At 32.0% G+C, this 13,375-nt stretch overlaps 1 protein-coding gene across 1 annotated transcript; it reads right to left on the reverse strand.

Moving 5' to 3' along the window:
- Nucleotides 1-3,970: 3,970 nt before the first annotated feature.
- Nucleotides 3,971-13,103, reverse strand: LOC124373049 (60S ribosomal protein L26-like). Its single transcript, XM_046831453.1, has 4 exons — nt 13,038-13,103; nt 8,548-8,731; nt 8,002-8,142; nt 3,971-4,145 (listed from the first exon to the last, which is right to left on the reverse strand). The coding sequence occupies exons 2-4, from the start codon at nt 8,716-8,718 to the stop codon at nt 4,008-4,010; spliced, it is 450 nt and encodes a 149-aa protein (XP_046687409.1). The 5' UTR covers nt 8,719-8,731; nt 13,038-13,103; the 3' UTR covers nt 3,971-4,007.
- Between the last annotated feature and the right edge of the window lie 272 nt (nt 13,104-13,375).

Below are 13,375 nucleotides of genomic sequence, written 5' to 3' on the forward strand. Positions count from 1 at the left end.
GTTAGTTTCCTGTGAAGTGGTCTCCCAGTTGAACGCCAGAAACTAATCAACAAAAAGTTTTTGACACCAGGCAGAATTTGGTACAAGTTTTTTACGCCTTGGGCATTGGGGCATTTTTAGTAATTGAGTTTGAGCAACCTATAAAATGAACACCTGCCTTTGAAGTCAAATGTTCATAAACCGCCGTTCTGTGCATTCCCGAATGGTAGTCATCCCTGCCTCTAATTTCATATTCATATAAATTTTGTTCACTGATTAAGGCACAATTAGACAAACAAAATAAGGTTGTTTCTAAGATGTAGAGTCAAGAGCAATGTCAACAATTACAAATTTGTGATCCACTGTACTACAAAGTTGTACTCAAGTTCAAATTAGCGATAATGCAAATTGCTACTTTTTGTAATTTGAAAACTCTCATAAAATGGTTGTATGCACAGGCTTCCCTCAATGATTCCATATGAAAGGTGCGGATAAATTAAGCTGTAATACGCCGTAATCCAATATGACTCAGGCAATATTTTGCCAAAGATCTTCTGAGGATAATTTGGTACAAACATGATCAATGTGATTTTTCCATGTCAAGCCTCAACCCAGGTGTATTCCAAGGAACTTTGAAGAATAGACTTCTTCCAATAATATTTCTGCGACCAAACAGCAGGACATCTTTCAATGTTTATAGAAGATTAAGGCTATTGAAATGTTGACACAATTGTTAAGGTCAACAAAGGCCTTTAATTCCAGACTTTGTTTTGAGCTTCCTCCAAAAACAGTTATGTCATCTTTCAATGTCATTGACATGATTCAGGTGATTATTTAATGTCATTGACAGGAAAAGAATTGGACTGAATATTGAACTCATAGCTCAGTGCAATAGTTTTGCAATTTGGACAACCTGTGTTCTATGATTTGAAAATGAACTAATCCATAAAAGTGGCCACATCTCGAATGCTGTGGGATTCTAATTTGTCAAGCAGTGTTTAATGGTCAACACAGTCAAATGCTTTAGAAAGGTCAAGAAATAATCTGAAATATGTGATTATGACCAATATTTTTTACAACCTTATCAACAAAATTCATAATAGTGTCAATTGTCTATTCTTTCTGAAACCAAATTTTCTTCTGAAAGCTGGTTGTTTGTTCAAACAATTTAGCATTCTTGACACAAAGTTTTTTAGAATATTTTGCTAGGTACAAGCAAAATAGAGACCGGCCCGATAGTTATTTACTGAATTGGAGTTTTATTTCTTACAAATTGGATGCACTTTTGTAACTTTTAGGAGAGAGGAAAAGACTCCTGTTTGAAAAGGAGTGCTTTGAGGATTTTTATGACCTACATTGACGTCAAATTAATATCATTAGAATTTTTGTTTGGAAGTTCTTGAATTATTTGAAACTTCTTCCTCAAATATAGGAGCCTGGGCCAATGAGGTTTCTGGGCTCTGTCTACCCCTAGGGGTTTCTTGTGGAGGTAGTGAACGAGGATCTCACCCACCAACAATAGATGCAAAAATCTAATAAACTTGTTAGTGACCTCTGAGGCATCACTCACAAATCAAGCAACCCTTCTTTAGACTTTTATTTGATTATTATCATGGCTTTTGTCGTTTATGATGTCCCAGAAAGTTTTGGAAATATTTTTGGAAGAACTAGTTTATAAACATCATACGCTTTGCAGCAATGATCACTTTTCTATAAGTTCTTTTGTAAACTCGAAAAAAGCCTTTAAACTCTTCATTGGTCGTGGTGCTGAAAATAAACTTAAATTTTTCCTTTGAAACAAGGATGCTTTTTGTGACCCAGTATGTTGTTTTTTTGTACCAATTTAAACTATTTTATTCATTCCTAGGTATAGAGTCAATTCTATTATGATTATAGATTTTAAGCCTATAGACACACAGCTGCAAAATTAGTATACATTTGTAATAAGCTACTTCTAGGATAAAACTCATAGTTGAAGTTTCCCTAAACAGTAAAAACCAAGTCTCCTCTTTTCTTAGATTTAGATGCTATTTTTCAACTTAGATTGACTAACCTTTTACCCACTCCTGATGAATTGGATTTCAGTGATATTCAGACCATTACTCAGATCGGACTTTTCTGACAATTTTTCAGGCAAGTTACTGGGGCCTGGGCCCTCGGGGGGGGGGGGGGGGAGGGAGGGGGGGCAGGACCGAGCCCTGCCACACATTTATTTGAAAGGACTGTGTCAACCAACAGACAAGACAGCTCAAACTAATAACTGTAACGCTATTATAGGGTAGATTTTTAATATGGTTTCATTAAAATTTCAAAAACACTGTTACTATTACAAGGAAATGAAGCAGTGTGATGGGTGCGGTGGCAGGACATGACGGAGCCCGGTCAAATATCTTTTCCGGGGCCCATTCAAGCTGAGGCCAAGAGCCAATCTTTCAGTCTTCCGAGTAATGCTCAGCACTTAGTCATGACATCAAGTAATACCTCCTATCTTGTAATACTACTGAACAACCTGACAAAAGCATGTAAGCATTTTTTCACCTTCATGCTCCAGGTTCTGAGCGTAAAATGCTTTTTTTTCATCTTCCACAACTAAGGGCTCTCATTTTGTCTCTTGAATTGGTTCCATCCCAATTCTTTCCTGTGCTGACTAACTTCTTCAATAAATCTATCTGTAAATATTAAGTGCTCCTGTAGAGGAGGTAAATTTATCGAAGATGATCTTGCCTACCACTTAACAGTATCTTCTGGAAGTAACAAAAAGTGAATCCTGGTCCCTAGAAACTAATGTTCAAAACATTTACAGTAACCCACATTATCCTACTGGTACTTATATGTGACACCTCAGTATGGTGTATTAACTGTCTTTAGTAATGTAATGAAATCTTAATACTTTAGAGGCGTATGTTATAATAATAGGAGTATAGTTAAAAAAACCCCTTTTGTAAATAAATAGTAAATATAGAAAAAATACTATGGATTTGTTTGATTAATTACCAAGACGGCAATTACAATACCAGCTGATTCAAAACAGCTACTCATAGAATATTAGTGTCCATTTAGTTTCAATACATTACCCCATCAAACTTCACCATTTCATGACCAAGTAGGTATGTAAGACCTATGTATTTGTATTTTCTTGATTGGAGCGAAAAGACAAACTTGACGTTATTAGAAATATAATTAATTCAAACCAGAAGTGATCTTGTAGGTGCCTGATGTATGCCTACAGACGTTTGAAATATTTCCATAAACGCAACATACTACATAAGTTTTTACTAGCATGACTTAAATTTTGAAAATTATGAGCAAAGTTGCAGGTAACAGCTAATTAATTTTTTACATTTATTTACGTTTTAGCAAAATATTGTGTAAATATTTAATTTGATGGCAATAAACATTTATATATAGGAAAGTAATATATGGAACACAGCTTTCCAAAATCCATTAGATTAGTGATACTGTGGAATGACAACTCCTTAAGGATGTAATTGTAAAGTGAAATAGAAATGTACTCTTATATCCTATATTTATTTTGATTCTGCACCCTTTCCTAAATCGCACCCATGGTGTTGCAAGCCTAGAGGCACCCCTATACTTCGTAATTTTTAACCTATATTTAAGACCATTTATATAGAACTTCACATTTTCTTTCATGAGTAAACTCTGTGCAAAAACTGTTTTTGTTTATGAAATTTCAACAAATATTTCAGCAGTGCTCTATACCTCTATGCATTTTAACGAAGTGTTTGAATGCTAATACAGCAAAATCCTATAGTAATTTAGAAGAAACATGCTATATGTTATCCCAGAGTTTAAAAGCTGTTATGTATATATAATTTCAACTCCAACTAGTTCTAGTACTTTTGCTTTGTTGTAAGAATGAACATCCATCTCAACTTTCACATTCATGATACTAGGATAGTTTGTACACATAAAGTGATAATTAAAAGATAGAACACCAATTTAAGGTAAAAAAATAATAGAATGAAACTAAACAGTAAATGTTTTATTTTTTTAATAAAATACAATTACGAGGTCTCCATTGCAGTTGTGGTCTCCTCTGTGTATTTGCCCTTGTCCTTGCCAAGTGCTGCAGCCCTTCCCTTGGCTCTTCTCTCAATGATTTTCTTGCGGTCTTTGTCCATCTTCAGTTTGACAATCACCGTCTGAAACATAGTCAATTTTTATTTAGATTTTGTGCACTATGTATAAATCTTAATACTAATAGAGAGCAGTATTAAAAATTTAAGTAAGATAATGGTAAATCAATAGCAGATAGTTTCTTCACTAAGAGTTGAATGAAGGCTTTTAATATTCGACTAGTGGAGCAAACGACCTTTGTAAAGCTTTTGATTGTATATACCCAGTAAAATTACTTCAAATCCAAAACAAGTTGGTACAAAAATGTTGTTCTTGGTTTAGATCGGATACAAACACATAAAAACATAGCTATATAGATACATGATACACATACAGACATATATCACTTTGCAGAAATATTTAAATATTATTTTTTATTTCCTTTCAAGTATGCATATTTGAGTTCCACAAGAATGTTTTTGGACCCTTGTTGTTTTTATAATACATTACAGTACAGTCACGTCTTCCTCTTTTAAAATAAGATTTATAATCTATCAATCTGAAAGTATTAAAATTCTCTAGTTATCTAGAATGATATTGAAATCAGTGCTTCTGTCATTCTTTATATATTTTACCTAGCAAAAGTAAATTTATTACCAAAATAAAATCAAGTCCATTGAGCGCTGAAATGGATAATCAGTGCGGAACTTGAACAAGTACAGAGGTGATAAAAAAAAACCAATTCTTTCTGGTAAACCTTGAAGTAACCTGTGGTGACGATCATGTGCATCTCAATTTACAAACTTGAACAAGTACAGAGGTGATAAAAAAAACCAATTCTTTCTGGTACACCTTGAAGTAACCTGTAGTGACGATCATGTGCATCTCAATTTACAAACAGTTGTGACATGTGTAATTGAAACAGGTGCGTACAAATGGCCGGTTTATTGATTCTTGTCTTGGTTGATTGGTAAAACCTGGTCCATTTTCAAGAAATTTAACCACAATGGGCTTTACTGCTAGTACTTGAACAAGAAATGGTTCCCTTGTTGTACCAACAATAACATATTTAATAATTCTTTCTTACAATTCACTGTTATTAAGTTTTACTATTTATTAACTTTTCTCAGGCATGTGGCTTTAGTTTATTGTTGTTCAATCTTGAAAGCATACTGCATTTGATAAGTTGAGAATCAGAGCCAAGTCACTTCATGTACTTGAGGCTAGCACTATCAGTTTTTGAAAATCAAGAAAAACCCTTGATTATCTCAACCAAGTAATGCAGCTGATCAAGTTTCTGCGAATGGATAATGGCAAATCATCATGTTTCTCAACAGGTTAATACAGATCAATCATTAATGTAGCGGTACTGATCAATACAACCTTTTAGTATATGAACTTTGCCACTGTACATTTATTTTCTGAGAAACGACAAAAGTAATCACCACGCATCTCAACATTACTTTTATAGAAAAAATTATATTACAGATAATAAATATTGAAACAATTACAGAGAACTTAAAACACTACAATAAATTCTACACTTAAATTCTACAATATATGTAAATTACTTACACATTTTCAAAACACTACAAAGGTTCTGTCTAGTATAACCTATCCTTTAAATATGGAAAAAATAAGTTTTTACTGCCCAATTCACATAAATCCTATTTTTAAATTTCAAACAAACAATAGTATTACTTACACAGATACATCAATAAAAACTATTTCTGTACTGTGATGAAGACCTTTAACAGTTAACAAGTTAAGTGAGAATCAGAGCCAAGTCACTTCATGTACTTGAGGCTAGCACTATCAGTTTTTGAAAATCAAGGGAAAAACCTTGATTATCTCAACCAAGTAATGCAGCTGATCAAGTTTCTGCGAATGGATAATGGCAAATCATCATTTTCACAATTTCAATTGATAAAACCTGTTAGATTTAATAAGTTGAATGAGACTGTGTTGAAGATTTACTGCTAGAGAACACAGGCTTTATTGGTCCAACTGTTTTTATCACTACCAGTATTATTATCACAATAAGTCACTTTCTTTATTGTTTATAAAAATCTCTGCTAAAATTCATCATCAATTTTTTCTCGCACAATTCTATACTATAGCTAATTAAACAAAGTTAATGTTTATTCCCTTATAATTTACAGGCCCATAAATATTAAAACAATATAAAATTAGATTACTAAAAAAGAATATTACAAATAATGAAATAGAATCTGTTGATACCTTTTGCTAGTTAATAGACATTTTATTGTTCTAAAATCACAATGGAAAGCCATATTGAATCATACAAAAATTGTAACTGAAAACAAATGGACAAAACAACCCCACTGCACAAGATGCTTTCTAGTATCGTGCAGGCTTAACCATTGAGGTTAACCTACTAGTCAAGTGGTTAACCAATTGAGAATCAGAGCCAAGTTACTTCATGAACCTGAGGCTAGCATTACAGGTTTATGAAGATCAAGAAAACCTTGACTATCTCAACCAAGTAATGTAGCAGATCAAGTTTCTGAGAATGGATAATGGCAAATCATCATGTTTCTCATTGTCAATTGAGTGAAAGCTTGTTGAATTAATAACTTCACTAACACATACAAATTTACAGGAATGGATTAATAAGTATATATATTCATGAGCTAGAATTTCTAAAAGTAGACAAGGCAATATTAAAATGTTGGCATTATAGCTTTGTGCGGATACACAACTTACTGCAATACTAACAGATTAGAATGAGTCACTTTGTTTATATGTAAAAGCTCCCTCCCAACCACACAACTTGCCGTGCCTGTTAATGTCCAGAAATTCAGTTTCCCATCCCTGACCACTTTCGCAGAGCGCATCATCGCTTATCACGATTTCTTTGTTTAGTCATCATTGTGATGCATCTGCCAAAATATGAATGTGTACACGACTTGTATACGGGTTTCTTACAGCATAAAACCTTACACTATAATTATTTTGTTACAGTACAATATTGTACATTAAATATTCAATATTAAGAATATTTAAACTATTTCCAGCATTAAGGTGTTTGTTTATTATTTATATATTAAAGTGAAAATTATATTTTTCAGCCCTTTTTAAGGCACTCCTAAAATTTGAATTCCAATTTTTTCACTAGTTCTATATATTTTTGTGAGAGAAATCAGACAGGTTTTCTTCACAAACTTGAGGCCGACACCATGTATTTTTGAAAACCAGAAAGAATCCCGACGTATTGTGTTTACACAACGCACGTTTTCCAATGTTAGTTAAATGGAGGCCTGATGAATTTATATGAGAAATGTTTAAAATAAACTAAAACTAATAGAACGTACGCTCTGTTGCTACTGAACTAGGGGCAGATTTAAGTCATTAACCTGACATTTGCCGCATTTCTTAGTTACTTGGCCAACTACAGCTGCTGACGTAAGCATATGTTACAGTGACAATTAAAAAAAATGTTGTTAAAGTTTTGTAATGGATTTGGTCAAACCTTTATACAGACATTTCAAGTGGTTATCCAAGCAAATGAGAATTATTTGTCAGTATAACACTAATTTTATTCTAGTTTATTTAGGTCTCCACGTACAATTTGCTATTATTACAGTTATTATAATTTTTTATATATATATATATATAATTTTTACTTGTTAGGTAGAGAGATAATTGTTTAAAGTTTATTATTTAGGTAAGACTTTGTTAGATGGCAGTTAGTTAAATTTTGAGTTCATTTATTTTCATAAAGATTATACTTCTAGTAATTGGAAAATGAACAAATCAATCCCTTATAGCCCATCTTGATAAACTTTGTTTACCAAACCCATTTCAAAATTAGCAAAATGCAAATTTTAAAAAACTACTAGTAACTCGAATTAATTTTCAAAAGGGTTAGCTGATATTATTTTAACCACCATACAAAACAATCCCAACCTACAAACGTACCTTAGAGGGGTGGATACCAACGTACACACTGGCTCCATTGGCTTTCTCTCTCTGTATCCTCTCGATGTAGATTACAAACTTTTTCCTGTAGACTTGGACAACTTTTCCCACCTGCTGACCCTTATAATGTCCTCGGACCACCTGTAAAATACACTTGTATGTTACCTGCTCATAAACAACTTTGTGTTGCTTTAGAATATGTTTTCATGTTCCAAGAGTTACAAATTTTGATTAATATGCACATTGATTTATACAACATTTCATAAAATTGTACATAACTATGTGTTATTCTTTGTAAACAGTAGGAAATTTAAGTGCAAGGGATACAGTGCAGTATTTATTACCGTAACATTGATACTGAAGCATTCCTTATAATTTTAATAATATTCTAGAAAAAATTTTTGCTACAGATTAGTTCACAGAAAATGTGTATTTAGGTAGTGAAATTATTTCCTTTATTGTTTATGATCATTTATCACATTTGATTTTATCTCCACCCCCTACTACCTGTTTAAGATATGACCAAGACAGTCTAATTTCTCTTACCTGTACTTCATCATCCTTTCTTATGGGCATTGTTCGTACATTGTACTTCTGCCGCAATTCCTTGGAAAGAGGTGCTGCTGACATAAGTCGTCTCCGAATGTGGGAGGGAGCAGAAAAGTGTCGCTTGCGAGCCTTCCTTCGAGAGGACGAAACCATTGGGTTGAACTTCATTTTTATTAATTTTCTGAAAAATTAACGACCATAAGAAGTGAGGCTAAAACTATCATAAAGAATGACAATAGTTTCAAAACAAAGAGCAGGGAGCAGGGAAAGTAACATTTAGTTATGTATTTGCTAAAAAATATCATAATACTTAAAAGAATTTTTTAAATATTTGTTCTCTTATGTTACTTGCACCTGAAATACTTTGAAACCACAACTAAAGTACTCACCAAGTCCAATTAATCTCAAGTGAATAGCTTATATTTAAATATACCTTATGTACATGTCACTATAAACCAATCAATTGTAATAAAAAATTGTAAAAAGTTTAGTTTTTAGGAAGAACTCATACTATTGATGTGAAAAGTAATGCAAAATAAAATTTTGTATTCTTAGTATTTTTTATTTTAAATCGAGTAAAAATACATTTGTTCAGGTTTTTTACATACTTTATTTTTTTCTGAGAACTGTAGGGAAGTACCAATCATAAGTATTAGATATGTTCTAAATAACTACATAATTAAGTTCATGACTGAGGAAACATATCATTTGAAGATAAAATGTTATAATTTACTATATATACAACGTATTTTATTCAGTAAAATACCCAAATTTTAGCTTATGAAAGTATGAAGCACTAATTAAATTGGTAATCTGTAGAAGATCAATAGTACAGATGAAGAAAACACAATCAAACTTCATCATAGAATCAGTTAAGGTAAAGAGGAAAAAACCAAATAGTTGTTTAATTATCCTCATATGCAGTTGCTAGCCCTACTCTGACCTCTACAACTCCTTGTACTTTTTCTCCTGAATGTTAGTGTTCTGATTTTCCCCTCCACCAATATCTACTCTTCCTTAGCTTGTTACCTCCCCCACCAGAAACCCTAATTTGAAATATAACCTAAATTTCAAACATAGTTATGCCTATTGTGTAATTATAGATCACAACAGCCTAAAAATTCTAATGGATAGAGTACGATAAGCGGACCCGGTTTTTATATTGCTCATTAAGATCATCGATACTTTATATATTGAATAACAGAACTATCAATCGATATCAAACGTATCTAAAATACTAAATAGTTTAAACAATTATGTAATGTCATAAAGAAACCATAACCATTAATCAAACAACAAAATTTACACAGGTGACATGAAAAATGTCATTTGAATAATAAAGAAAACGTATCAACAAAATGAACATCTTGAAACCAAGAAAGAGACAATTTATATTTTAGTGTTATTTTGTTTCATACTGAACAAATTGTGTTTAGAATATGAATAATGTGTGTACAGTTGGTGCAGATGATTTATTTATTGTTCAAATTAATTACTATTCAAAGTTGATTATATCGATGGGTATAATAATTAAATATCGTTTGATAATTTCAATGTAAAAAAACTGGATCCGTTTATATACACACTCTACCCATTCTTCCTAGAAATGAAAACATACTATTTTAAGAATATTGTTTAAAGTGCTTTGATATTGTTATAGCTAATGTTAATGTAAACTAGAACCCAAGTAGTAAAATGTAAACACTGATAATTTATTGAAGTCATGGTTTTTTAAAACTACATTTTATGAAAAAATTATGTGATAGGCTAAAATATGATAAGCGTTCAACACTCAGATAATCAAACTATCAATTAGAACACTTTCAATGCTGTCAGACATGTTACCCCTGTAAATAATAATTGAAAGTACTACGCTACTCAAGCTTGGTATAAAGTTGTGTCTTTTTCTATAATCTAAAATGTGTATATTTCTTTAATTTTAAAAAGTAGATTCACTAGGCTATAATACAATCTTAACACTTTGTACCCTGAGCCCGAGTATAGGTAGGGCCGCGTCGGCAGCGCCTGCTACCGGCGCCCGAGTATAGTCGTGTTATTTAATTGCATTATTTAGCTCAGTCATCTTATTTTTGGATTCAAACATTTTGATTATGTTCATTGGTTGTCTAAGTTCGTATTTGTTGGTTTTGAGATCCCTGGGTCACGTTTTAGTAATGAAATACGTATATTTATTGTCGTACTACAAGCGAGTCTAGACAGCTGATCGTAGGCGCCGCGGGCTGATCGTTGGTACCGTCAGTTTGCTTTTTAGTGTTTTACGTTGTGAGTCTTAGTGATGTCTTACTAAGTTTTCTACAAAATCTTGCCAACAAATACTGAAGCAAATGTTATTATAATGTATTATAAATGTGAATTTCACTGTTTGTAAATAATCAGAACTTTAATTTCTTACTGAATGAAGTAAAGGCAATGTGAGGTTATCATCCGTGTGTTTTGTTTTGTATTTACACTCGCTTTGTTCTTTCTTCTCGACTTTCCGTTGATTTTCTTTTATATTCTTTACTTATTATTTTTCGAGTTTAAATAATATGGGTGATAAAATCAAAAGTGATGCAATTCGCGATCTTTTGTTTGACTCAGAGTCGGAAAAGAAAGTGACGATTATTTTGATACACACCTGGGACCAAATATTGATTTTATGAACGATCTAAACGAAAATGTGTGAGATCCTGTATTTGATTCAGACCATTGTGCTTTAAAAAAATTACCACACTAAGGCGAACTACCTGAACTAACAAGTTATGTAGCAAAAACTTGTTTTGTATATTTAACATAACATTCAATAGTATGTAATAATTTTATTTTGAAAATAAACTTTATAGCCTATTTGTATACATTTAAAAAAAGTATGTATCTCTATCTTTAAAAAGATTTATAGTACGAGTTCATAACATAATTACTGTAATAACACAAAATTTTTAAAAGCATCATAAAACCCCCAGGGAGCCACGCCGAAACATGTATTAAGGGCCCAGGGTACAAAGTGTTAAAAGTCTATAACGTAATTCATTTTTACAATATTTTTTCAAATTAATTCAAACAGTTAAATCATGTGTATGGTATTTGAGTAATGACCGCTAGAGACGGGATATACTGTTGTTTGTCCAACTTATTCATCAAAATCACATTGTACGATCTAGAGCATGTGATCTGAGGTATGGAAAGTACTGTTTGCATATGTCCCTGGCCAGATGTGCAGGCTTCAGTAGCACCACCCTGCATTTCTGGCACAAAATGAAAAACATTCCTCAAGATAGTACCTAAATTCAAGTTCTGATCACGTGAAGGCTTGTAAAGACTCACTTTAATTTTGATACTACTAGTAAAATAATTACGATAACCTAATCTAAACCTACTTATATCACATATAACATTCCAGTGTTAATTTACATTCCTAGTCTCATTGCTTTCACGAAATTGCCTCAGTTTTTACTAGAAAATCCTAAAATAACAGTATCCCCCATAATAGGTTACCACTGAAAAACTGTTACTGATACTAATACTACCCATCTGTAATGTCCATAAGTACAATGGTTAAGTGCGAACTTTTATTTATGTCACAAGATGTCAGACATGTTTATCGTTGATGGTAAAAAGTAAGTAAATGTTAGTTTCATTTTTGACATTTTGTAATTAAAAATATCCTAGATAGTATATCATTCACCATAATTTATTACTTTTTATACTGATTTGAAATAACTAAAATATAATTTAGTTACAGTAGTTATATCGAGGATTCTTTACCCATAGATATCGATTATCCTATCATTAACATCATTGATTCGAGTGTTGGACGCTTACTATACTGCAGCCAAGTGCTTGAGTGTACTTACATAGTAAAGAGGTATAGTATGTTTTACAGATAGTTTAAAAAGAGACTTGCAACATTCACATAAACCGGACACCATTTAAAAGATTAGCATGACTGCAGTGCTAGGGTTAAATTCACTATTCTACCACTATATTTAAAAACTAAGCCTAATTACTACACTCCCTTCAAGACATGCCCTATAAACTATATTAACTACTAAATAACTTTACAGGTAAAGGATAATGATTATACTTAAATCATAAAATACCGTTCTAAAAGAAAATTACTGTAGGTAATACTAGCCTAACCTATCAAAGCTAGTGGGCTTATTAGCTTACTGTAATTAAAAAGTGTTTATAAGATTAATAACCAGCGTTTGGTTATAATTTAGTGTGTAGGGTTGAAATAATTTAATTCCTGTTTGTAACACATTACTAATTGAAAGTAAAGAATCACTGGAAATGTGGCCGTCCAAACAGAATAGCAGTGTACGTACATCAAATTTTGGAAACTTACGTTCAATATTCTAATATGTATATAGTTTACTAGTACATTTTGGACAGAGATGTAGTAATATATTTATAAATAAACGCAAGATATCTAAAGATGTTTCAAAACTATACGGATAACAAAATTAATAAAACTTCATACTTACTTAGCCTAAATCACTAGGACGTAAGGGGAATAGGCAGTGAAGGAAACATGAACACAGGAAGTTGAGTTTTTTTCTTATTCCTGTAACTACGTTTCATGGATATGAAAGTAACCGATTTTATGCCGGTGAGGAGTGTCTTAGAATACCGATTATAGTAATGCCGAATAGTACACGATGCCGATTATTTCCGTAACGGCAAAAATATGGTAATATATTGTTTTTAGTCCAATAATCAGTAATTTATTGTTATTAAATAGAATAAGCTGTAATTTAAAACATATACATGATATAAATACTCTAAAAATTACTTTTTAACAGAGGGCCTATTATTAAAAGTT

Source organism: Homalodisca vitripennis, unplaced genomic scaffold (genome assembly GCF_021130785.1).
Source record: "Homalodisca vitripennis isolate AUS2020 unplaced genomic scaffold, UT_GWSS_2.1 ScUCBcl_4731;HRSCAF=11087, whole genome shotgun sequence".
Lineage (NCBI taxonomy): Eukaryota > Metazoa > Arthropoda > Insecta > Hemiptera > Cicadellidae > Homalodisca > Homalodisca vitripennis.